At 52.5% G+C, this 23,030-nt stretch overlaps 2 protein-coding genes across 2 annotated transcripts; one reads left to right on the plus strand and one right to left on the minus strand.

The window, feature by feature from the left end:
• Window positions 1-933: 933 nt before the first annotated feature.
• Window positions 934-4,093, plus strand: LOC311342668 (amino acid transporter heavy chain SLC3A2; the record flags this gene model as incomplete). The annotated part of the gene is made up of 10 exons (XM_084467535.1): window positions 934-972; window positions 1,081-1,462; window positions 1,557-1,718; window positions 1,806-1,912; window positions 2,065-2,142; window positions 2,211-2,275; window positions 2,404-2,590; window positions 3,131-3,238; window positions 3,347-3,385; window positions 3,725-4,093. The coding sequence occupies 10 exons, from the start codon at window positions 934-936 to the stop codon at window positions 4,091-4,093; spliced, it is 1,536 nt and encodes a 511-aa protein (XP_084323661.1).
• Window positions 4,094-7,391: 3,298 nt separating this feature from the next.
• ptgir (prostaglandin I2 receptor) lies at window positions 7,392-22,398 on the minus strand. The gene is made up of 3 exons (XM_084466537.1): window positions 22,282-22,398; window positions 20,683-22,027; window positions 7,392-7,743 (listed from the first exon to the last, which is right to left on the minus strand). The coding sequence occupies exons 2-3, from the start codon at window positions 21,520-21,522 to the stop codon at window positions 7,450-7,452; spliced, it is 1,134 nt and encodes a 377-aa protein (XP_084322663.1). The 5' UTR covers window positions 21,523-22,027; window positions 22,282-22,398; the 3' UTR covers window positions 7,392-7,449.
• Between the last annotated feature and the right edge of the window lie 632 nt (window positions 22,399-23,030).

A 23,030-nucleotide genomic window follows, 5' to 3' on the forward strand; every position in this document is an offset into this window, starting at 1 on the left:
CTTATTAAATAAGGTTTTCTTAAGAAAATAAATGTGAAATAAGTACATAGGGGGTTAAATTATATTATGTGATAGACCACAGGCTGGATAGAATAATGAAACAAAAAGGCAGCAAAGAATGGATAATGTAGTAGGTACTTTTTTTTTCTCTTTTTTTTTTTACGTTTGTTGATCGGTCTACCTCCTAAACCATGCCATGACGTTCCTTCAGATGAACTTGAGCATGAATGCCTCTGAGCCACTTGGCCCAGGGGTGTGGAATTCAAACCCTGCACAAACACACAACCCATCCATTAATCACACGACTTTCAGGTTACTGTGAGAAATCAGACTTTAGTACCAAACAGATTACCAGGAGGTGGCCTAGGAGTCCCAAGCCCAGCTGGGGGGTCATGGGGCAGCAGAATGTGTGGTCAGGGTGCAGGAGACACCTCTGTAGTAATTACACCAGTGGAGCCGTTCTCCTCCCATCTCCTGCTCTCTGATGAGGAGCTCTGAACACGACATCAGAGCGCTGCTCAGCCGGAGGAACACACAGCAGGTCGGGCTCCACGAGGGACGAAGAACGAGGAAGACGAGAGAGAGCTAAACGTGAGTCTGACGGGTTGTCGTTCAGTGACAACTGCGACAGAGACCTCCAACCGCACCTTTTAAGTCGAGCTTTAGTGATAAATAACGTATCCTGGACCATGTGAAACAATATTTCATTATCATTGATATTGTTGAAAATAATGTTTTTAAACACAGCCTACCTCATTGGTCCCTGGATGTTGTGGTTCTGCCTCAGAACTCATTCATTAGGTTAATTGATCACCTGCTCATCATCCTCTGGAGGAGATTCCTGGTTTCTTGCGCGTTTAACTCCCGGGACTTGAGGAGACGCAGTAAACCCCAGGACCCGAGCTTATGGACCGTCTCCGTCTGCAAGGACCCATGGGCGAGCCCAGAAGAGAGTCCCTGGAGGACAGCACGGTAGGGAAACGAATCAGATGCTAATTCCGTTTGCCGCAAAGGCTACACATGTTTTCATGAGGGCCAATGCGAACATAGTGTTTAGTGTGACCTGGTTTCCCCCCTCAGTCCCGCAGGATGCGTCTGAACGCCGGAGAGCCCGCCGCTTACGGCAGCATAGCGGCGGCAGACGACCCGGAGTCGCTCACCCGGGGCGACGTGGAGGCGGCCCCGCTGCTGACCCCGGAGCCCCGCGCGGCGCTGCGGCCTCTGAGCAAGGAGGAGCTGGAGGAGGCGGCCGGGGGCCCGCGGTGGACTAGGATCCGGTCCCGCCTGGTCCTGCTCTTCTGGCTGTCGTGGCTCGCCATGCTCGGCACGGCGATCTTTATCGTGGTGAAGAGCCCCCGCCCGGTGGCCGAACCGCTGCGGTGGTGGCAGAAGTCCCTGTTATACCGGCTGCAGCCCGCCCTGTTCATGGACTCTCAGCCCGGGAGTCTCCGAGGCATCGAGGGTGAGGGACCGTTTCCAACAACTCTATTTGCTTACTTTTAATTGAAAAGGAAACCTCGTTTACTCTAACCCACCGTCTCCTCCGGCCTCCCCAGCGGTGTGTGCCCAGCTGGCCTACATCAGGTCCCTGGGTGCGGGGGCCGTGGTCCTGGAAGGTCTGTTCCTTACAGGGGCGTCTCCCGACGGCCCGGTCCTCAACGGCAGCCTGGTGACGGGGCCCCAGATGGACCATCTGCTCAAGGAGAGCAGCAAAGCCGGTGAGTGAAAAACGCAGCGAGATACTAAAGAAAACCGTAAGCAGGTTTTCTGTCAGCTCTACATGATGTGTGGTCCCGTCCCTCCAGGCCTGAGAGTGGTGCTCGACCTCTGCGAGCTGAACTTGACCACATCAACCAAGGTTCCAGAAGTGAACGACACAAGCGTCTATCCAGAGCGGTTCAACACCGTCCAGGTGAACCCTGGCCTGTAATGTTCGCATCCGTTTGAACCCAAATCCATTCAACACTTCTAGTTCAGCAGCAGTGTGTAACTTGATGCAGGGCGTTTACAACGAGTGTGTTCCCAGTCAAAAGTTTAGAATAACGGCTGAACGGTTTCTTCCAGCGTGCGTTGAAGTCCTGGTTGGAGAAGGGCGTGGCCGGGTTTGCGATCTGCGACACGGATCCAGCGTATTCAGAACGGGTAAGGAGCTGTCCCCGTCTCCCCTCCTCCTCCTCTGCCCTGGCTAACCTCAGCCCTCCGCCGTCTAGACGCTGACGGAGTGGAGGAGGGTCATCAGGGGGTTCCCCGGGACAGACAACAACGACAACGACAGGTAAAGGTGTGAGTGACGGGTGAAGGTGTGAGTGACGGGTGAAGGTGTGAGTGACGGGGGTGGCAGTGTGACTGACAGCCCTGGTGTTTGTGGGGAGATCCGTTAAACTCTGCGGTGCCGCGCCCCAGGATTGTGCTGGTGAGGCAGACCGGAGAGGAGCTCCACTCCCCCAGCTCCTTCAACGGGTCGTTGGTGGAAGTGGTGATGAGGCCCATACTCCCTCCCACGCGTCACATCCTGTCGGCGCAGGAGGTGGCTGAAAGCGTGGAGGCGGTCCTGCGAGAGGGCGTCGGCGCCGTTTGGTGCAGCTGGACGGTGAGCCGGGTGTCACTAGAGGTTCGGTCTCCATCGGCGACACATGGGGTCAGCTCTATTAGGAGGACCTCTCTCTGGATCTGGCAGAGAATAAGAGTCTTATTCTCCGTTGTGTTCAGACTCCAGGCCCGGGCCATGTTGTGTTATCTGTGATGTTCCTGTGAAGGGGTGAACAGAGTCCATAGCCGTTTCTCAATTCGCGTTCTCGTGTGTACTCGTGTACTTGCGTTCGGTGGTAGCCCAAGCACTGTTCCAATTCCAAGTATGCGAGTACTGTTGTAAAACCCGGAAGTGTTCTCGATGCGTTCTCGATGAGGCCGTTCTACCGAGGATGCATCGGAGGTGACTCGTGTTGACTTGGGACCGTTAAATATCCCAGAATGCATCATTGAGTCCGCTGCTGTTCCAATTGCAGAGTGCGTACTCGCGTTCTCGGAAGTCTGTACTTGAATGTCCGGACTTGCCAAGTACGTACTTCCAAGTCCGCGAGAACGTAGTCCGCGTACTTGGTATTGAGAAACGGCACATGTGTTCCTACAGATGGGAGGCAGAACGTCCAGCGGGATCCAGAAGCTTCTCCTGGTGCTGATGATGACCCTCCCCGGGACCCCCACCCTCCAGCCCGGCGAGGAACTCAGCAGCACTCGGGTATGCCCCCCTCCCCCCCCTCCCTCCCTCCCTCCTCCTCCCTCCCTTTGGACAGATGCCTTGTCGGTCTGTTTTCTCCTGCTGAAATCCTTTCCTTCTTCCATGCAGAATGTGACGTTGCCAGAAGACCTCCCGTCTTCAAATGCGGTGAGGTCATCCTCTGGAGCCCGGCGGGGCGTGGGGATGGACAGGTCGCACATGCTAAGGGACATGCACTAAGGGACACATCACACACACGCTAAGGGACACATGCTCAGGGACATGTCCCACCCCCTAATGCCTCCTCCCTCCTCTCCCTCCCCCAACGCCTCCTCCCTCCTCTCCCTCCCCCAACGCCTCCTCCCTCCTCTCCCTCCCCCAACGCCTCCTTCCTCCTCTCCCTCCCCCAACGCCTCCTCCCTCCTCCCCCAACGCCTCCTCCCTCCCCCAATGCCTCCTCCTTCTTCTCCCTCCCCTAATGCCTCCTCTCCCTCCCCGGCGGTGTAGGACAGGGAGAGGCGTCTGGCCCTGGCTCTCTACACGTCCCTCAGCCTCTCAAAGGCCAGAGAGGAAGCTTTGGTCTCCGGGAGCTTCACCATGCTGTCCTTCAACTCCTCCTACACCAACACCACCCTCGCTCCACCCATCCTGGGCTTCCTGCGCTCCTGGGGCTGTGTCCAGATCCTGGTGGTGCTGAACTTGGGGCCGGATCCCCAGAGCCTGGACCCCCACTGGGCCCAAGGCCTGCCCAGTGCCGGGGTCTTCATGGTGGGCACGGGCCTGGACCGCATGGGGTCGGTGGCTCTGTCCTTGCTGAGTCTCCGGCCCCAGGAGGCCGTGGTCATCAAGCTGATCGAGGAAAGGAGTTTCTCGTAGAGGACAGACCTCCTCTGGGGAACCCGGAGCTGTTGGAGGGGAAAGGTCGCCTGCTGCCAGAGAAATTTTTTAAATCAATCTGGCTATGAAATATTGTGGAAAAATAATAAAGTGTTAAAATAGTGGTCATCCGGTTATTTATTGAGAAGCTCCACTGACTGTTGCTGCAGTCCTTTAGAAGGTCCACTTAATGTTGAAACAGTTGGATCCATAAACTGAGCTGCAGTGATTGAGAAGGCCACACGGGGGCGCTGTAACACCAACGATAGCTCTAGTTTCTATCCAGTCGGTGTCAATATTATAGCCTCAACATTGAAATGTAGAAACTTCTAAGCTTTTCTACCTAAATAATTTAACAAGCGCATTTAATCCTGAACCTCAGAATTTTTTTTAATTTTTTTTTAAATATTTTTAAATGCTTCAGTCATCGTGTGTGAATTGGAGAAGTGTGAACTTTCACAATACAAGTTCCTCATTCTTTTTTTTACACAATCACATTTTAGAAACGTATGACCCCATAAGGTAGATTCCAAATACAATGTAAACTCTTACTACACAACCAATTAACAGTTTGATATTCACCAAACCACAGAACTATAAAACATTGAACTAGTGACATAGGCCTACCGTAGGCCTTCAGTGAGTGAACGTCGCTTAATATTTTTACCATCCAATTTCTCTCAATTCTTCTTAGGAAACATGTTGAGCTTTGCTGTTCTCGGACGTGTCATAGTGCTCTGGCGTCCCGGGCCGGGGGATTAGGGTGTGTTAGGATACTGGGGTAATCTTAGCCTCCTGACACGGCTCTGGTGTTTCTGACTCACTCTGATGGGCCGGGGGATTCTGCTGTGTAAGCAAACTGCCAGATTCATCTCTGTTGTACATAGGCTTTTGGAAGGTGTTGAAACCTGAAGTCATCCAGTTCCCCTCTGGTTCTCCTCCCCACTGAAGCTCCAGAGATCTTCAGCTGGTCTGCCCACTGATACCAACCTGCACTCTGACTCTGGCCTGTAGACACCAACCTGCACTCTGACTCTGGATGGTATGGAAGGTATGCTACCGTTAGCTTCTCCTTGGCCTGCTCCAGCTTCTTGTTTCGAAAACAGGAAGCCAACGTTCGCAGCTCCTTGACAAACTGATAAACTGTAAAGCCAAACTAACTAGAGGAAGAGCAGTGTTTCAACTTATGTGATCCCATGAGGTTATATATACACATTATATATATAACTTAATTTATTATTTCAGACAAAATAAAAGCATTGATACCGACGAGGAGCGACCAAATGTGCAGGTCAAGAAACACTGCTGACTCAACATAGGTCACTCAGCATATGTTTGAAGGTCAAAGGTTATTCAATTATCTACAAACAGCGGTCTGGCAATCACAACACACACTCTGGAGGTCAGTATCGCCCATTGCACATCAAACATTTACATTATACAATTTCAGTGGCAGTTGAGACAAATCAAAAATTGCCAGGATATAGCAGTGCAAACGTTAAAAAAAAACAAAAAAAAACAGTACATTTCACACATTCAAGGCTGAAGCAAGGGGTAGCTTGGTTTGAGATCAACGTTTCTGAGGGAAACATACAATATTGATCCATTGAATACAATGAGTGCCTGCATGATAATAGATTTGTGTCTGATGGTATCATATAGAAATGATGCTGCATTGTGTGCCCCTTAAGCTGATAGTGGTTGACCTCATTTAACCTTACTGGTATCAGGGTCTCCCAGTCAGTATCGCTGGGCCTCCCAATAACCCAAGCTGCCTCCCACAGTCCTGATGTCAGCATGGCAGCCGAGGTTCTGCTGGGCTCAACATCGCCTCTCCTTCAGTCAGCATCCACGCGTCAGCTCAGGACTTCAGGCTCACAAGAACACTGGAGATGGATCGGCACAGGCTTCTGGCCTCACAGGGGGTTTGGTATTAGCATGCACATCAACAACAACAAGCTCTACACTAGGATACTTTTATACAGTATGCGTGACATGATTCAACATTAGTCTTTACAGCAGGTTAGTGGTTCAGTCTGGTTAAAGTGCTGTGCCCCGTGACACATTTGCGAGTCATACTTTACAATTAGGAAGTTCCCAATACGAACATCCAGAACGTTCTGTTGAAGTCCTCCATCTCAGCCTCCTGTCCCGTCTTTAGCCTCTTCTCCTCAGTGAGGAGTCCTCTCCCGGCAGTCCGAATGCTCCCTCATCAGGTCTCCGGTCGGCTCTCGTAGGTCCACCTCCTCTGGTCTCTAACGGCCCGTATGAACAGACAGCCTCCGTCCACAGAGAGACCAGATCCATACACACCCGGTTCTCTGACCCGGACCCCGGAGCAAATCCATCGACCCTCCGGTCCCACGCCGGGCCCAGACGGAGGCCGGGGGGGTCTCAGACGGAGGCCGGGGGTCCGGTCTGGTCCCTTTGGTTGGTAAAGCCGTTGGTCCCAGCTCTAGTCTCAAAGGGCTTCACAGGCCTTCTATGGAAGACTCCCCCTAACCCTCCCCCCCCCCCCCACTGGCAAGAAGAACCTCCCTTCATAACAAGGGAGTGCAGGGCGGGGCCCCCTCCCTCCGGGGGGTCAGGAGGGCGGGGCCTCCTCCCTAAAGGGCGGGGCCTCCTCCCTAAAGGGGGTGAGGAGGGCGGGGCCTCCTCCCTAAAGGGCGGGGCCTCCTCCCTCTGGGGGGTCAGGAGGGCGGGGCCTCCTCCCTAAAGGGCGGGGCCTCCTCCCTCCGGGGGGTCAGGAGGGCGGGGCCTCCTCCCTAAAGGGGTCAGGAGGGCGGGGCCTCCTCCCTAAAGGGGGTCAGGAGGGCGGGGCCTCCTCCCTAAAGGGCGGGGCCTCCTCCCTCTAGGGGGTCAGGAGGGCGGGGCCTCCTCCCTAAAGGGCGGGGCCTCCTCCCTCTAGGGGGTCAGGAGGGCGGGGCCTCCTCCCTAAAGGGGGTCAGGAGGGCGGGGCCTCCTCCCTAAAGGGCGGGGCCTCCTCCCTAAAGGGGGTCAGGAGGGCGGGGCCTCCTCCCTAAAGGGCGGGGCCTCCTCCCTAAAGGGGGTCAGGAGGGCGGGGCCTCCTCCCTAAAGGGGGTGAGGAGGGCGGGGCCTCCTCCCTCCATGGGGTCAGGAGGGCGGGGCCTCCTCCCTCCACGGGGTCAGGAGGGCGGGGCCTCCTCCCTCCACGGGGTCAGGAGGGCGGGGCCTCCTCCCTCCACGGGGTCAGGAGGGCGGGGCCTCCTCCCTAAAGGGGGTCAGGAGGGCGGGGCTCCCTCCAGAGGGTCTCAGGGGGGGCTCAGGAGCGGACCACCGCCATGACCTCCATCGCAGTAGCATCACGAGCTAACCCACAGAGTCCAGGTCGCGGGTCAGCAGCGGGACCCCGGGCCGGTGGGGCAGCCCTCGCCGAGGGGCCGGCCGGTCGGTTCGGGGCCCCTGAGGTGCTGAGACAGAGACGGCGTGCCGGCCGGGGCGCGGGGCGCGGCGTGAAGGCTGCGCGGGAAGCGGCAGCGCAGCAGCAGGTAGAGGTGGCGCAGCACCGACTTGCGGCAGATGATGAAGACCCAGGGGTCCACGATGGGGTTGAGTGCGTGGAAGCGGAACGCCATCAGGTTGCCCCCGTCGTCAGTGGACGGGCGGACGGCGTTGATGAAGCCCGCGATCTGAGGAGGAGGAGGAGAGACCGTGATACACCTCCAGAATGTACACTGGTGGTTACCATGGTTTTAACTATTGGTCTTCTTTCTTTATTTCTTATTCTCTACACATTCTGGGACCCTACTCCTTCCACAGTTTTTCCCCTAGTGACTCCATTCCACTTTTAAAATGTTCATATTAGCTTGGAATCCCATGCTAAAAATGATAAATGTATTTTTATTTTAAAATTTCTAAGATATTCTACTTAAAATATTATTTCTAAGTCAATGGGAGGACTGGCCATTATATGATACTTCAACTACTTCAGATTTGTAACCATTAACCTTTGTTTAAAAGGATCACACTACATATCTGGTTTACTTCCGGTAGAAGCTAAATGCTAACGTGCTTCTAAACAATCTTTTTCACTTCATGCTATCTACACAAATTATATCACATGAAAGCTGAGACTCCAACGAATCAACATCCTGCCCACAGGAGAGGCTGAGACAGCCGCACGCCAGCGCACATGTTGACCTGACGACCTTTCAGACCCTCCACAGCCAGGAGGATCCTAACACACAGAAGCTTCTGAATCTGAAGACCCCCCTCCCCGTGTTGTTCTGGATGTTTCCTGCCGGATGACGTTTCCATCACGGTGGGCCTAATGAAACGCCCGCTGAATGGAGGGCAGCTGGGGCCCGGTAACCATTTCCTCTTCTGTTGCTAAGCCCCGGGGGGGGGGGGGGGGGACATACAGGTGGCCAGGATGAGAGGATGAGGAGGAGAGAGAGAGAGAGAGAGAGAGAGAGAGAGAGAGAGAGAGAGAGAGAGAGAGAGAGAGAGAGAGAGAGAGAGAGAGAGAGAGAGAGGGAAAGAGGATGAGGAGGAGAGAGAGAGAGAGTGGGAAAGAGAGAGTGGGAAAGAGTGAGAGACAGAGTGGGAAAGGGAGAGTGAGAGAGAGTGAGAGACAGAGAGAGAGAGAAAGTGGGAAAGAGAGAGTGAGAGAGTGGGAAAGAGAGTGAGAGACAGAGTGGGAAAGACAGAGTGAGCGAGTGGGAAAGAGTGAGCAAGTAGGAAAGAGAGTGAGAGAGTGGGAAAGGGAGAGAGAGTGAGTGGGGAAGAGAGAGTGAGTGAGTGGGAAAGAGAGTGAGCAAGTAGGAAAGAGAGTGAGAGAGTGGGAAAGGGAGAGAGAGTGAGTGGGGAAGAGAGAGTGAGTGAGCGGGAAAGAGAGTGAGCGTGGGAAAGAGAGAGTGAGAGAGTGGGAGAGGGAGTGAAGTCAGAGGGCATAGAGTCCAGAGCCGAAGTGAAGAGGATTCTTCCGAGAAGCAGCCGACTCTGAGGATGCGTGTGGCTGGCGCCTGAGAGAGTTCATCACTCTCACCCAGCCACACACCATCACACATGCATCCATAGAGAGATAGAGAGACATGTAGTTATCTTTGACATCCTATAAATACTCAGCATGCTTGTGATACCAGACCACTCAAGACGTTCCAGAAAGCGTTACCAGCCGCAATGTTACCGACAACCAGACGCTGTTTACAGGAACTGATTCTTGCGGTGGCGGTTGGGTCACAGTACTCCAGTTGCTCAATCAGGTGACAATGAACCTTTCCTCACTAAGCTGAACTCTGCCCGACGCTGTGGAACACAGATGTGTGAGTCATACCGTATGCTGCTGTTTCCAGCTGCTGGCAGTCCTCCCCCACTATAAGGGTCATGAGGTGTCGGCCCCTGGCCCCTGGCCCCATGACCCAGACAGGGCACTGAACCGCTGAGAAACCCTAAAGAGCTTTGCACAGTTGCGTATTGCCCGCCCGTACGCAATTTCCTGTACGTGTTCACGCCCACTGTCGCGCTGCAAGCATATATATATAGTTGCGGATCTGAGACACGCCAGTAGGTGCAGTAGGTCTTCTCCTGAACAGAGCATTCTCACCTGTGCTTAAATAGTAGTTGATGGGCCAGTAATTATAGATTCTATAGCCAGTATGATCACCAGGCTCTCTCACCCTTGTAATTGAGAGTGGCGTAGTCAATGTTAAATCTGCTATTACGGAGGCCACATTACATTACAATAGTTGATGGGCCAGTAGTTATAGATTCTATAGCCAGTATGATCACCAGACACATACCACCTGTGCTTAGACAACTTTTTTGTAATCGTTGAAAAAAAATAGAGTAGAGAAAAATCGGACATGGCAAACATTGCAAATCAGCCGTGTTCATGTGACTGTCCATGTATAGTGTCACATCAGATCTGATATCATCGGATCCGTATCATACAGACTCCTGTAGAGGCGTATTTGCTCAGCAACTCTTCCTTCGAAATCATCCATTCTTGCTCTCTTTGCTCTCATTCCGGTCTTTTTTTTTTTTTTCCGGTTTGTCTGTCCGCTCGTACGCCAAGTGACAAAAATCGTGCGGATCCGAGCCATCAGACGCACCTTAAAAAGGGCGGTGCGACAGCCCATGCGCGGGGCACGTGACCTCAATTTTGCCTGATGCGCGGCTTGCGCGTTCTCTCATGCACGACTGTGCAGCGCGCTTAACGTGTTTGTGGCTGTGAATATATCATCAAAGCAGAGCCGTTCAGACAGAGATGTGCTAACATCAACACACTAACGAGCCCGTTGGAAATAGACATCCGTCTCAGAGAGGACGAGTCGCGTGGCCCCCTGCCTCTTAAGGCCCTCAGGAGGACGGGGGGGACAGACATCAGACCCGCTGCCTGGGGGGTCGGGTGGCATGCAGCCTGGCTCTCCTTAAACAGTAGCGTGTTGATGCATGGAGAGGACCAGGCCGCTGTGGGTGATTTACAGGGGGAGGAGGAGGGAGCTCCATGCACTGTATACACACACACACACACACACACACTCTCCCTTCATTCCTTAAAGTCGGTACATCGCTGTTTCCATGTAAATATTGAGGCTCTAGGAGTCATGGGGGCCATTAGGCGGACGCTCAGGAGAAAGGCTCCATAATGGAGCAGAACCTCCTTTACCTCTGGGCCCCAGAGGACAGCTCTCTTCCTGATCCACTCCCCTCCTGGATCGTTATCTGGATAAGTGGAGCGGGTTCGATACTGGACATTTACAGCGATAAGACTGGTCTGAGTTAAGAGTGGTGCTCCTGTGTTTTAGGAGCTAATGCACGCTGTAGATAACCTTCTAATGGCGTCCCAAAAACACACGTCTGCATTTCTCGACTCTCTTTGCAGCATTCAGACTTACTAAGACTTACTGCTGCAATATTCAATATCTATTATTATTATCCCTGGCTCATCAACGGTACGTCCTTCATGATGGACACTAGTGATGGCTCGTTCGCGAACGAATCAGTTCGAACAAACGACTCTTTAACATGAACAAACCGACCTGATTCCCCGTTTCAGTTCATCTCGTTCGTATCGTTCATTCTCCGAGACTCGACTCCCAGCTCCACCCACTAGTCGCTGAGTCGCGCTGACTCGCGAGTCGCCGTTCGTTCACTGACTGTGTTTAGCGGTGAAGACTCGAGGACTGAGAAGTCACGAGAGCCAGCCGGGCAACAACATCCCGATTCCGACCATGAAGCGCTCCTCAGCTAAAAGGAACTTAGTTAATGTTGTGTTGATTGATGGCCGTTTGCACCACTTTACGATTGTGATTCGTTTGAGAATGAGAACAAGGGAGGAGCTGAGTCTGACCGACTCAGTGACTGAGAACCATGATTCACCGCTACCGGAAATGCGAACAAACAAACAGACAAACAAACGACTCTTCTTGCCAAACTGACTGACGCGAACTGATTCATTCAAACGAATCATGAAATCCACCACTAATGGACACGAGATGAGAATCCTCCCCTGATGTCTTCGCCGAGGGCCGACCCCGGGGAGAGAATCATGCTTTCAACATGAGGCTCTCTGTATCATGAGAGTTACGTTCTGTGTTATGAGATTCCCGCTCAACGGCTGGTTCCTGTTTACCGCCATCTGTCCGTCGCCACATTAGATATTAAACCCTGTTGAGATGGGTCCTCCAGTGTTTGGTTTACAGACTGAATTGACTGAAGAGACAGACGGAGACCAGACAACTCTCGGAGCTCGGAGCTCGGAGCGTGAATGTCATTTAGTGGTGACTAACGAGGATGTGGGGACAGGTGTGTGCGTCACGCATAATTGTAACACAATAAAAAATTCCAGGGCTTCTTTAAAACACATAATTCATCTGTGACCCTAAACCAACCACCTCCTGATGAACCCCAGAGGGCCATGGTGCAGACTAAGAGCTCCTACAGGAAGCACAACAAAGTTAAAACGTATTTCCTTTCAAAGTTCAGTTAAAGGTGCAGTGTGTAGGATTCAGTGCCATCTAGTGGTGAGCCCTCCCTTTCCCACAACGTAGGGGAGCTACGGTGGCCTGTACCGGCCGCTAGATCTCGGTGGTAGTACAACTATTCACAGCAGAACATTAGGGAAGAACCCAGTGGCCTGTAGGGACCAGGAGGTTCTCCCAACAGCAGAACGTTAGGGAGGAACCCAGTAAGTGCCAGGGCGTACAACATACTAAAAGTGCGTAAGAGAGGTGTGGGGAGATGGGAGGTAAGGGGGGAGGATATGCAGAGTCCAGGTGAACTCTGAACGAGTGAGTCTTGATATATGTCCCATATACTAGCTGTACGAGCTTGAAATGTGTAATTGAAATGTAACGTGTTGCAACTTTAAAAGCACATCCCGTGGTAGGGAGGGGAGATCACATGACCTAAGGGGTGACTTCCCCTTGGTCCTCAGCCTGTGAGTCCTCGGCTGCTCACCACAGGCTGCTCTGCAGCGGCCGCCATCTTACCTCACCACAGCCGCACACACAAGGCGCAATGTCTGCCACTCAAACCACCACCGAACAGGAGATCTAAACAATCAGTCAAACACACAACTAATGGAATAATATGAATCAAGGGATCAAGGATTAAATGTAGGATAATCACAAAAAAAGATCTTTATAATATCCCCTAGTGTCAAGTGTCTGACAGTAGAAATGTACGTGTTGTGTACGTTGTTAATGTTTACTCTATCTGGGGACCATACTTATGTTTCAGAAAGGTTATTTGGGAACAACAGATCCTCAGTTCCTACTGCGGCGAACTGAGTTATTATTCTGCTGTCATGACTAAAGGCAGGAGCCTTCGAACAACACCTTGTTGTCTGGGTGTGAGTGGACAGGCAAGTCCCTGAAATATGACATTCTACCACATCAGGCCCTCCTTCTGAGTTTAGAGGGAGGGACTACGTTATTATAGCAGAACCTCTGGTCCAGCAGTCCTAATATGTTATAGCAGAACTTCGGTAGTGAATGGCACAGAACCTGGTTAGTTGGTGGTGGTTAGTTCTCTTGTGTCTGGTGTATATTCATCCATAGGCAGAAAACCTGTACTACTTAATTTAAGGGACTTTCAAACAAGATCAGCAACATGTGTCACATATGTAACAGCTCTGATTCCTCATCCACAGTGGAAGGAATCACTTTGAGAGGAGAGGGAAATGGAAACAGGGAAGAGGAAAACGAGCAGAATGCGTTGTTGATGAGAATACTGCAATATTTTGATATAGATTTCTGACCAAAGAAAGTAAGTTGTTTCCGTGGGAACCACAACAGTTGGCATTCAACGCACCACAATAAGAGTTTCTGTGGGTTTGAGAGAGCTCCAAGTTCACCACTTGAGGTTTAGGTGAGCAGAACATTCAATAGAACAGTGTCCACCCGTTAGTGACCATGAGAAACAAACCATTAAAGCCCAGGAGACCAAGTGAGGAGCCACCATGAGAACCAGTCTGAGCAGAAGAAGAGGGCAAGCCGGGACAGGCAGGCTGTCAGCAGGCCAAAAGAAAAAGACCGCACTGTCACAGGCTGTCCACTGTGGAGGCGGACCCTAAGCCGCCCACGCCTCTGCTTTGTTCTCATGTGCGCTCTACTTTATGAATGAAAAGGTTCCATATCAACAAAGAACCAGATCCGCACCACAGCCTCCACACTGTGGAGGACTAACCCTAACCCTACACACTGGAGGACTCCTCAACCATCAAAAGAAAACACTGGTTTCCAAAGAAAGCCGGTCAAATGTGGATCTCTCCAATGTGTCATCTCCAATAAAAGAGTTTATACAAATATGCAAATCCATCGATGAGAACCTCGATAAAGCGAATGGATGGTTTGTGTTGAGAAGACTGGAGAGGCTCTGAACCAAACCATCTCCCTGCCATGTGGAATCCTGCTTCTCGGTGGAGCAGACAACAATAGCTCTGCTAGCAGACACATAACTGTTCCAGGGAACCGCAGGTTCTCAGTAAAGTCAGCGCTGTCCAGCCGTCAGGGGCTCTAGTTAAGGTTGGTTTAAGAACTCTAGTTCAGGTTAAAGAACAGGTGACACCCAGCGTGTTAAGACACAGGGGGACGTCCAGCCAGTCTTTAGAGACGGACAGACATCCCTCTCTGGAGGTTATTTATAGCTAGGAGTGACCTCACACCTAATGGCCCAATCACAACATGAGTCTACTCATCCCAGTTCCTTTACATCAGGCTGCTCGGCTGAAACACAGCTCAACCCGTCAGCCGAGGAAAAGCACAGAGCAAACATTGGGTCAGGAACAGATTTACTTCTAGTTCATTTTCAAGGCAGTTACATCTAAAAAAACAAGTTAATCTATGACAAATGGGAGTAGTTTGAACCAGAGTCCCAGGGGAAATTACCTCATGGTCGATTATTAATGGATCGATGACAAGACTGTTCTGATCTGGAAACGCTCAGAGATTCAGAGCCGGCCAATAATCCATCTGAGAATTTCTTTCAATCAATAATCAATAGATGGATTATTGCCTTTGATTCTCTGAGCAGTCCCAAATGATCTGAGCCCTAAGAGACCGACCACACACACATCAATCATGCTCCTCATACCGTCCACTGTGGTGCAGTCAGCCATGAAGACTGACCTGACAGGAAGTCATCCAGAGACTCAACTGAACAAGCAGACAGGGGGATTCTGGACTTGGAAATATCTAGGCTGAGGCCAGTACATGATCCCAGTACCTCTAGGGCTGATCCCAGTACCTCTATCCCAGTACCTCTGGGGCTGATCCCAGTACCTCTATCCCAGTACCTCTGGGGCTGATCCCAGTACCTCTATCCCAGTACCTCTGGGGCTGATCCCAGTACCTCTATCCCAGTACCTCTAGGGCTGATCCCAGTACCTCTAGGGCTGATCCCAGTACCTCTATCCCAGTACCTCTGGGGCTTTCCCTTTATGACATTTCAACATCCTAAGGCCCCTGCTGAAGCCCTTTGAGATGGAGAAGCCACACCTCACACAGCATCTGAGGAACACTTACTGAATGTTGGGACTGCTTACATAAGCACTCACATGATTGCTCTATTGATGCACCTCAACAGAGAGCTGGTCCAGATAACCACCAAATCACCACCAGTCATTATCTGTCACAGCTCTCTCCTGATGCACCTCAACAGAGAGCTGGTCCAGATAACCACCAAATCACCACCACAGTCATTATCTGTCACAGTACAGCCGTCCCTCCTCACCCTCCCCCCTCCTCACCCAGCCCCCCCGTCCTCACCCTCTCCTCACCTCGCTCCCCCTGTCATCCTGCCCTGCACTGTGGAAAACCCATTAATGCCCTCATCCTGAACTCCTGTCTCTCCCTCATCCTGAACTAATGAACCCTGTTCACAAGGCTCCTCCTCAATGGTCTTAGTTAGATATGAAGCCTTGCAACATATTAAATGCGTCAACTGTAACATGTATTAAGTTATGTTTTTGTTTTTCTTATCCACTGGAGGTATTGTTGGGTTATGTTTGTCTTAAGTCCATCGTTGCTGAACAGAGCTGCCTTGTTCCTTATTAGTGGGGAAAGTGGCTGCACAGAAACAACATTTGTAATGGCAAATCGTTGTTATGGATCTGCGTTAGGTGGATTGTAGTTTTGAATCAATATACATTTGAGAGGGTGGTAATCAGTATTCCCAGGACCGGAAGACTGCAGCTCCGGGTCATCACGGCTCAGGAATCCGAGGCCGGACCAGTCCACCTCATGGTTCCAATTATTCTGGTTCAGCTTCTGCCCAGACTGCCCAGAAGTGATGCGCAGGTCTACGAGGGGGGAGGGAGGGGTCAGAACAAGGAGACCCGGATGGGGGGGGAGCTTGTTTCCCTCAGGGTGAACTTCCTGAATATCACCCACGGGTTTGAGTTTTGTCTGTGATGCAACAGAAAGGATGAGAACTTTAACCACAGAAACAGAAATATGACATTTCATACACTGATGAAGGCTGCTCTTCCTCCACAGCTCACATTTCGTACGTTACTCAGAGCAGACTGCTCCTCAGTGACATTCTTCTAGATGGGATTCACTCACCACAGTTCTCTTAAACTTTGTTTTAACATGTTTAACATATTTCTTATGGTTTTGGGTGCACAGGGACACACATACACTCACACACACACTCACACACAAAAACAAATACACTTTACATTACATACATAAGGGACCCTAGCCTAACATCTGTATGTGGCCCAGCCACTCCCCTCCACCAAACATCTGGATGTGGCCCAGCCAATCCCCTCCACCAAACATCTGGATGTGGCCCAGCCAATCCCCTCCACCAAACATCTGGATGTGGCCCAGCCTCTGCACCGTTAAATCAGCCAGTGAATATTTGATCAATACAGAGTCAATAAATATAAATAAGTAACGAGTTGGAGGAAAACGAATCAAGAAAAGCCTGTAGGGATAACAAAAGGCAGCCTCGTCAAGTAACTCATTCTAGCGGCGTTTTAATACTCATCCTAGCAGACGGCCATTCAAAAATGTGGATCTTAGAAAGCGTTTCATAAATGTGTGCGACAGGTTCTACAGCTACGCTCCTCCAAACAGGAGAGGAGGAGGAGGAGGAGGAGGAGAGACAGGAGGAGGAGGAGGAGGAGGAGAGACAGAAGGAGGAGGGGGAGAGACAGGCGGAGGAGAGACAGGAGGAGGAGAGGGGGGAGGAGGAGGAGAGACGGGAGGAGGAGGAGAGACAGGAGGAGGAGGAGGAGGAGGAGAGACAGGAGGAGGAGAGGGGGGGAGGAGGAGAGGAGGGAGGAGGAGGAGAGACAGGCGGAGGAGAGACAGGAGGAGGAGGAGGAGGAGAGACAGGAGGAGGAGAGGGGGGAGGAGGAGAGGAGGGAGGAGGAGGAGAGATGTAAGCTGAGTGGTTGGCGGCTCCACCGGGTCTCTGCCTCCTGAGTGTCGGGGCGTGCTCAGGCAAGGGAAGCCCCCCTCCCGTGTCAAATTACGGGCGGGATTACGGGCTGCCGGAGTTGACGCGCCAGGATTAATGTGCCAAGACGTGTGTCAGCGCGTTAACGCTGAAATGCGATATACCAGCGGGCCAGTTCTGATAGACATTAGATATTATCTGGGTGGCCAAATTAAATTACACTGCTGGCCGGATTAGGCTATACTCTGAGGGGTTGATGCCTGCTTAACAAACAGGCAGAAACAGACCTACAAGGAACACGGATCCTACAAGCCTGGACAGCAACCCAGGAACTTAATACGGAAACACAGGTGAAGAGGGACGTACTCATACAGGTGACACACATCTCACCGCCGTCACCAAGGAAACCCCCGGCCAGCTGAGGGGTCAGGACCGCTACACAGCGACAGACAAACACAGGGAAGTACGTTTATCTGAATATCATATTGATTTCATGTGGAAACAATTCCCCCGTTATTCAATGAGTCAGTCTGTGCTGCCCAGTGTGAGTCACACTGGGCAGCACAGACTTAAGACATTGGGACTTTTGTTAGTTTATCATTTAAACCACAAAAGAGATGGAAAATGGTTTCTAATGTGGGGATACTCATTAATATTCAAAGCCTTTTCTTTTCCTTCCTATCGCTCGCTTTCTCTCACATGCACCAGGGCGTCCATGAAACACAGAGCGGCTTCTCCACGTAACTCCACCTGCTCCACCGGTCCTAAATAGACGGCCTGTGGAGCCCTTTGACACGCCTGTGCCTGTGATTAAGAAACACAAATAATAATAATAATAATAATAATAATAATAATACAAATACAACTGCACTGGATCCCACTGAAGGCCGTGTGGGAGGCCTTCCCCAGCGCTGCCGAACGAGGAGCAGAAGAACTGACAAGGAGCAGGAGGGAGATGGACGGCAGGGCGAAGCCCATCATGGATTTGCCCAGGGGTCATGGCAGCATCGCCGGGCATTGTGATCTGCTGAGGACCCGAGAGAGGCCGGTTATCAATGGACCGATACCCCTGCGGCCGTCCTCCCCTGAGAGGACCAGGCTGTTAGAGAGGGCGGGTGGGGGCGGGTGGGGGCGGGTGAGGGGGCGGGTGAGGGGGCGGGCTGACGGTCTGTTCCATGGAGCTACAGGAATGTCCTGGAAACACCAGACCAGACTCCACACCACAACGCACGCTGCTCCACCCATCACACCCCCCGTCTACTCTTCTGTCAGAACCTTCCCGGGGAGGAGAGGTTCAGCCCACGCTGGTGACGGCTCCTCCAGACTCCTCTCTGGGACCACAGACCACATGGTCTCCATCAGAACCAGTCACAGCCGGAGTCAACTCCGCTGAACCTCGTCGCTGAGAAAGCCTTCGCACTTCTCGGTGTGAAGTGTGTACCGAGTTAAACACTTCTTTCTCCACTACTCCACAAAGTAATGTTTGTTGTCCATCAGTAGAAAGAGGCTGAAGTGAGGAAGGCTTTGATTCAAAAGGTGATTTGAGTTACCTACAATTAAATCATTGATAATAGATTAGTATTAGTTTTATTATAAGCATAACATAATAACGTCCAATCCACCTTCTTCCCGTAATGTTTGGAGAAATGAATGCATTCCAATGAAATGTAATCCAAACCCAAACCAGAGTTTTATCCACAAATTAGAGTCAGATAAATACAGCGTTATTATGAGTTGTTGAGATACAATATGCACTGCATGGGTAACAGCATCACTAATCAGTTGTACTGGAGCAGACCAACCACCCCTCTGGCCTGTAGACCTCGTCTCTAAACCCTGTTCCGCAGTGAGCAGAGAGCTCCACGAGGCACACGGAGACCAGGCCCTCTGCTCCCCTACCGTTGATTCCCCCCGCGGCCGTGGGAGGACAGCAGGGAAGCCGTTAGTAGGTTAGGTAGTAAAGCTACCGTTTATGGGGTCATCCCTCACGGATGGGACTGTGGTGACGGTTTAGAAAGGGGAACTCACACCATCAGGGTCCTCTATATGTTATAGAGGACGCTCTCCACCAGACAGGATGTCAGGGGGGGAACTCTGAGGTGGGGAACTGAGCCACCTGTTGGTGACCACAAGTGGGCATTATGTCATAATTATATTACATAATAATATATCTGCCTGTCTGTCTGTCCCCTGTTATCGCTGCAGTGGGTTTGAGGGAGCGGGAGAAACGGCCATACCTCAGAAAAGTCAGAGTAAACACGGCCACCAGAGAACAATCTGCTCTTGTTCCAGAGATCCTGAGCAAACACAGCGCTCAGGGCGGACACGAGGGAAACTACCCGACATGCCAATGCTTCCATTTGGAATTCAACATTGTCGCGTGCGAGAGCGCACACGGGACAAGCCCATGGGGTCGAAGCCTCGACAGAACACACAATTGAACAATTGACCGTGAAATAGAACAAACAAATTATTTTGGAGCAGGTGCGTCCAATCACCTGCCTAATGTCCTCACGTCCTGGTGGTCTGTGCTCAGGGACAGACGCCTTTGTGTCGGCGTGTGCCGTGATTGAGCGTCGGTGTGGTGTCCCGCCACGTGACGCTTGAGGACGAAGACGCACAACTGTTCTTTTGTTATTGTGTTAGGTAGCAGCTGGGGCGTCGGCCCCCGAGCTAAAGGCTAACCCAGCTGGGATGTGTTTAACCCCCCTCAGAAGCCCTCTTCCTCTCCCCTTTCATCTTCATTCACAGCCAATCAGATCTGCTCGTCGCTCAGGGGAGAACGCACACACGTGCGCGCAGGTCACACACACACACACACACACACACACACACACACACACACACACACACACACACACACACACACACACACACACACACACACACACACACACACACACATACACACACACACACACACACACACACTCATACGATGGTGGATCCTGTTACGGCATCACTGCTACAGGAAGTACTACAGACGCGAGATTGTTCTCATGTCACGTCTCTTCCTGCCAGATAAAGGGCTACACATATTGATATTGGTGTGGGGACGTCTCTGGATTAAAATAACGAAAAATATGATAATAAGAACTCACTACAGGTGGGTTCCAGCGATTTCATTTACCCCAGCATTTAAAACAGGAGCCGGGGACATAAGGCAGCAAGGCCTTACTCTACTCACACACTCACACACACGTACACACGTACACACGTACACACGTACACACACACACAGGGACACCTTTTAATGGACGGTACCATTGGGTTCAAAGCACATGATTTGGGATCACACACAAGCACACACATGTACACACACAAACACACACTGCCAGCGAGATGTAAATGAGGGTTATGTCAGAGTCTCTCCCAAGTGCGCTATGCAAACCCCCGAGCCTCCCCGTCCCGTACCGGGAGTCTCTCACAGTACAGACTGTTTAATGACCGGGTTCCTCTGAGGACCGGACGCGAGAGGAGAGACAAAAATGTGTTATTCAAACAAAAGGTGTACACGCACACACACACACACACACACCTATCTGAACACTTTCACCCCCTCCATGCCATACAATCGTCAATGATCAAATCAGGGAAATGTTTCCCTGAAGTAAGAGTCAAGCAGAGGACCCCTGCTCAATTTTGCACCACACACACACACACACACAAACACACACACACACACACACACCCCCCCCCCCCCCAACCCTTACCGTGAGCGGCAGGGAGCAGACCACGAAGATGAGCGTCATGGAGGCCAGCAGCATCAGGTGGTCCAGCTCCTCCTCCCCCTGGCCGAACCAGCCCAGGGCGCGGCGGCGGCCCGTCGACACCACCGAGCCGCGGCGCGTCAGCTGGCTGCGGTGCATGCGGCACAGAGCCACGATCACGGCGCCGTTGCACACCAACACCACCCCGATGAGCAGCGCCATGAGGGAGGAGTAGGACAGGGAGAAGGCCAGCCCCGCCGCCGCCGCCGCCGCCCCCACTCCTCCGCTGGCCCCCCGCCGGCCGTCCATGTCGATGAAGCACCAGGTCCCGGGGCAGTACTGCCGGTGGCGCCCGAAGCCGGCGAAGGGCAGCAGGCAGAAGGCGGCGCTGAACAGGTAGATGAGCAGCAGCGCCAGCCGCGCAAAGCGCAGCCGCGCCAGCTGGGCGTAGAGGTAGGGCCGGCACACCGCCAGGCAGCGCTCCACCGCCATGGCCGTCAGGATGAACATGGGCGCCAGGCCGAAGAAGGTCATGGCGAAGGCGAAGAGGTCGCACAGCGAGCTGCCCCCGGCCGCCAGCCCCAGCAGGGACAGGTGGCTGGCGTAGCACAGGAAGACGGGCGGGCTGAGCAGGCAGGTGCCCAGCAGGTCCGTCACCGCCAGCCCCGTCACCAGGACGCAGAAGGCCGACGGCTTGGCGCTCCGCCGCCGCTGCGCCACGGCCAGGATGAAGAGGGCCAGCAGGTTGCCCACCACCGCCGCCGCGAACATGAAGCTGGTGACGCTGGGCGGCGAGCGCACGGCGAGCGCCGTGATGTTACTGCACGAGCCGTTGGGCAGCATGGCGCCCTGTGCGCTGGGTGACCGGTGGGGCTGCTCACTGGGGACCAGTGGGGCTGCGCACTGGGGACCAGTGGGGCTGCGCACTGGGGACCAGTGGGGCTGCGCACTGGGGACCAGTGGGGCTGCTCACTGGGGACCAGTGGGGCTGCGCACTGGGGACCAGTGGGGCTGCTCACTGGGGACCAGTGGGGCTGCTCACTGGGGACCAGTGGGGCTGCTCACTGGGGACCAGTGGGGCTGCTCACTGGGGACCAGTGGGGCTGCTCACTGGGACCAGTACAGAAATCACTGGGACCAGTTGGGCTCCTCACTGGGACACGTAGGGCTGCTCACTGGGACCAGTGGGGCTGTTCACTGGGACCAGTAGGGCTGCTCACTGGGACCAGTAGGGCTCCTCACTGGGACCAGTATAGCTCCTCAGTGGGACCAGTATAGCTCCTCAGTGGGAGACCAGTAAGTCGCTGTCCAACCCCAGAGACGCACTGGGCTTCGGTCCGGAGACCATCTGTGAACGAGGAGTGTGAGGAGGAGGAGATCAGACTCCAACACATTGAACCAAAGACCTCGATACTAATTAACAGAACAGCCGCAGGGTCATGCGGTCCTCTAGCAGGACACTTCATCAACATTCAGGAATTTTGTTCCAAAACCCCGATCTGCCGACGGTGAGTTCCTCTCACACCTTCAGTAAGAGAAGAGCCTGTTAACCAGCGTCTCCCTCACAGCTGGGAGTGACATGTTGAGATAAATACCACGTACCTCGACTGAGTCCGGACCTCCGACTGTAGGAGGAGTAGAGATGCTTCTGTCTGACTCCGCTCCGCTGAGAGATGTTCGGTGTCTCCTACACTCATTCACACAGCAGGTCCTCGGTTCCGCTCCCCACAGCGAGCCCCGCCCTCCTCGCTGTGGCCCGCCCCCTGAGTCAACAGAGGCGCTGCCTTCGGCAGTTCGTCAAAAGGCATGGACCTGAAATTGGTTTAACGCTGTCTACATGAGCGTTCCTCACGGGGCTCTGATTGAGGAGTTTGAATCAGAGCTTCTCGGTTCCACCTCCCGAGTTAGAGTTTGTCTGCAAGGTGATCTGCAAGCTGTGTTGATCATTAAAGTCCTCACACACACACACACACACACACACACACACACACACACACAGCTGCTGCTATGAACGAACACAGAGTCCACGTGGGTTCTGATTAGATGGAGGGGGAGTATGGCAAGCCAATTTGACATAAATTCGCTAGACTGGATATGTGTTGTAGATATCTGCAAGATATCTATTCAGTTTCGCCTAGTCAAAACTGAATTACAGATATCTTTATCTGTCGTTTTGACTAGTCACTATTACATTACAGATATCTTGAATGGAAATTCCAACTATTCAAAATGTAATTACGACTAGTCAGAAAGAAGTTGTGGATATCTACAATGTTAATTCCGGATAGTCAAACTTAGTTGATAAATGACAATTCGGCTTGCCATAGGGGGAGGGCTGGTGGCGTAGGCGG

The sequence above is a fragment of the Micromesistius poutassou genome, assembly GCF_964030765.1.
Source record: "Micromesistius poutassou genome assembly, chromosome: 4".
Classification (NCBI taxonomy): domain Eukaryota; kingdom Metazoa; phylum Chordata; class Actinopteri; order Gadiformes; family Gadidae; genus Micromesistius; species Micromesistius poutassou.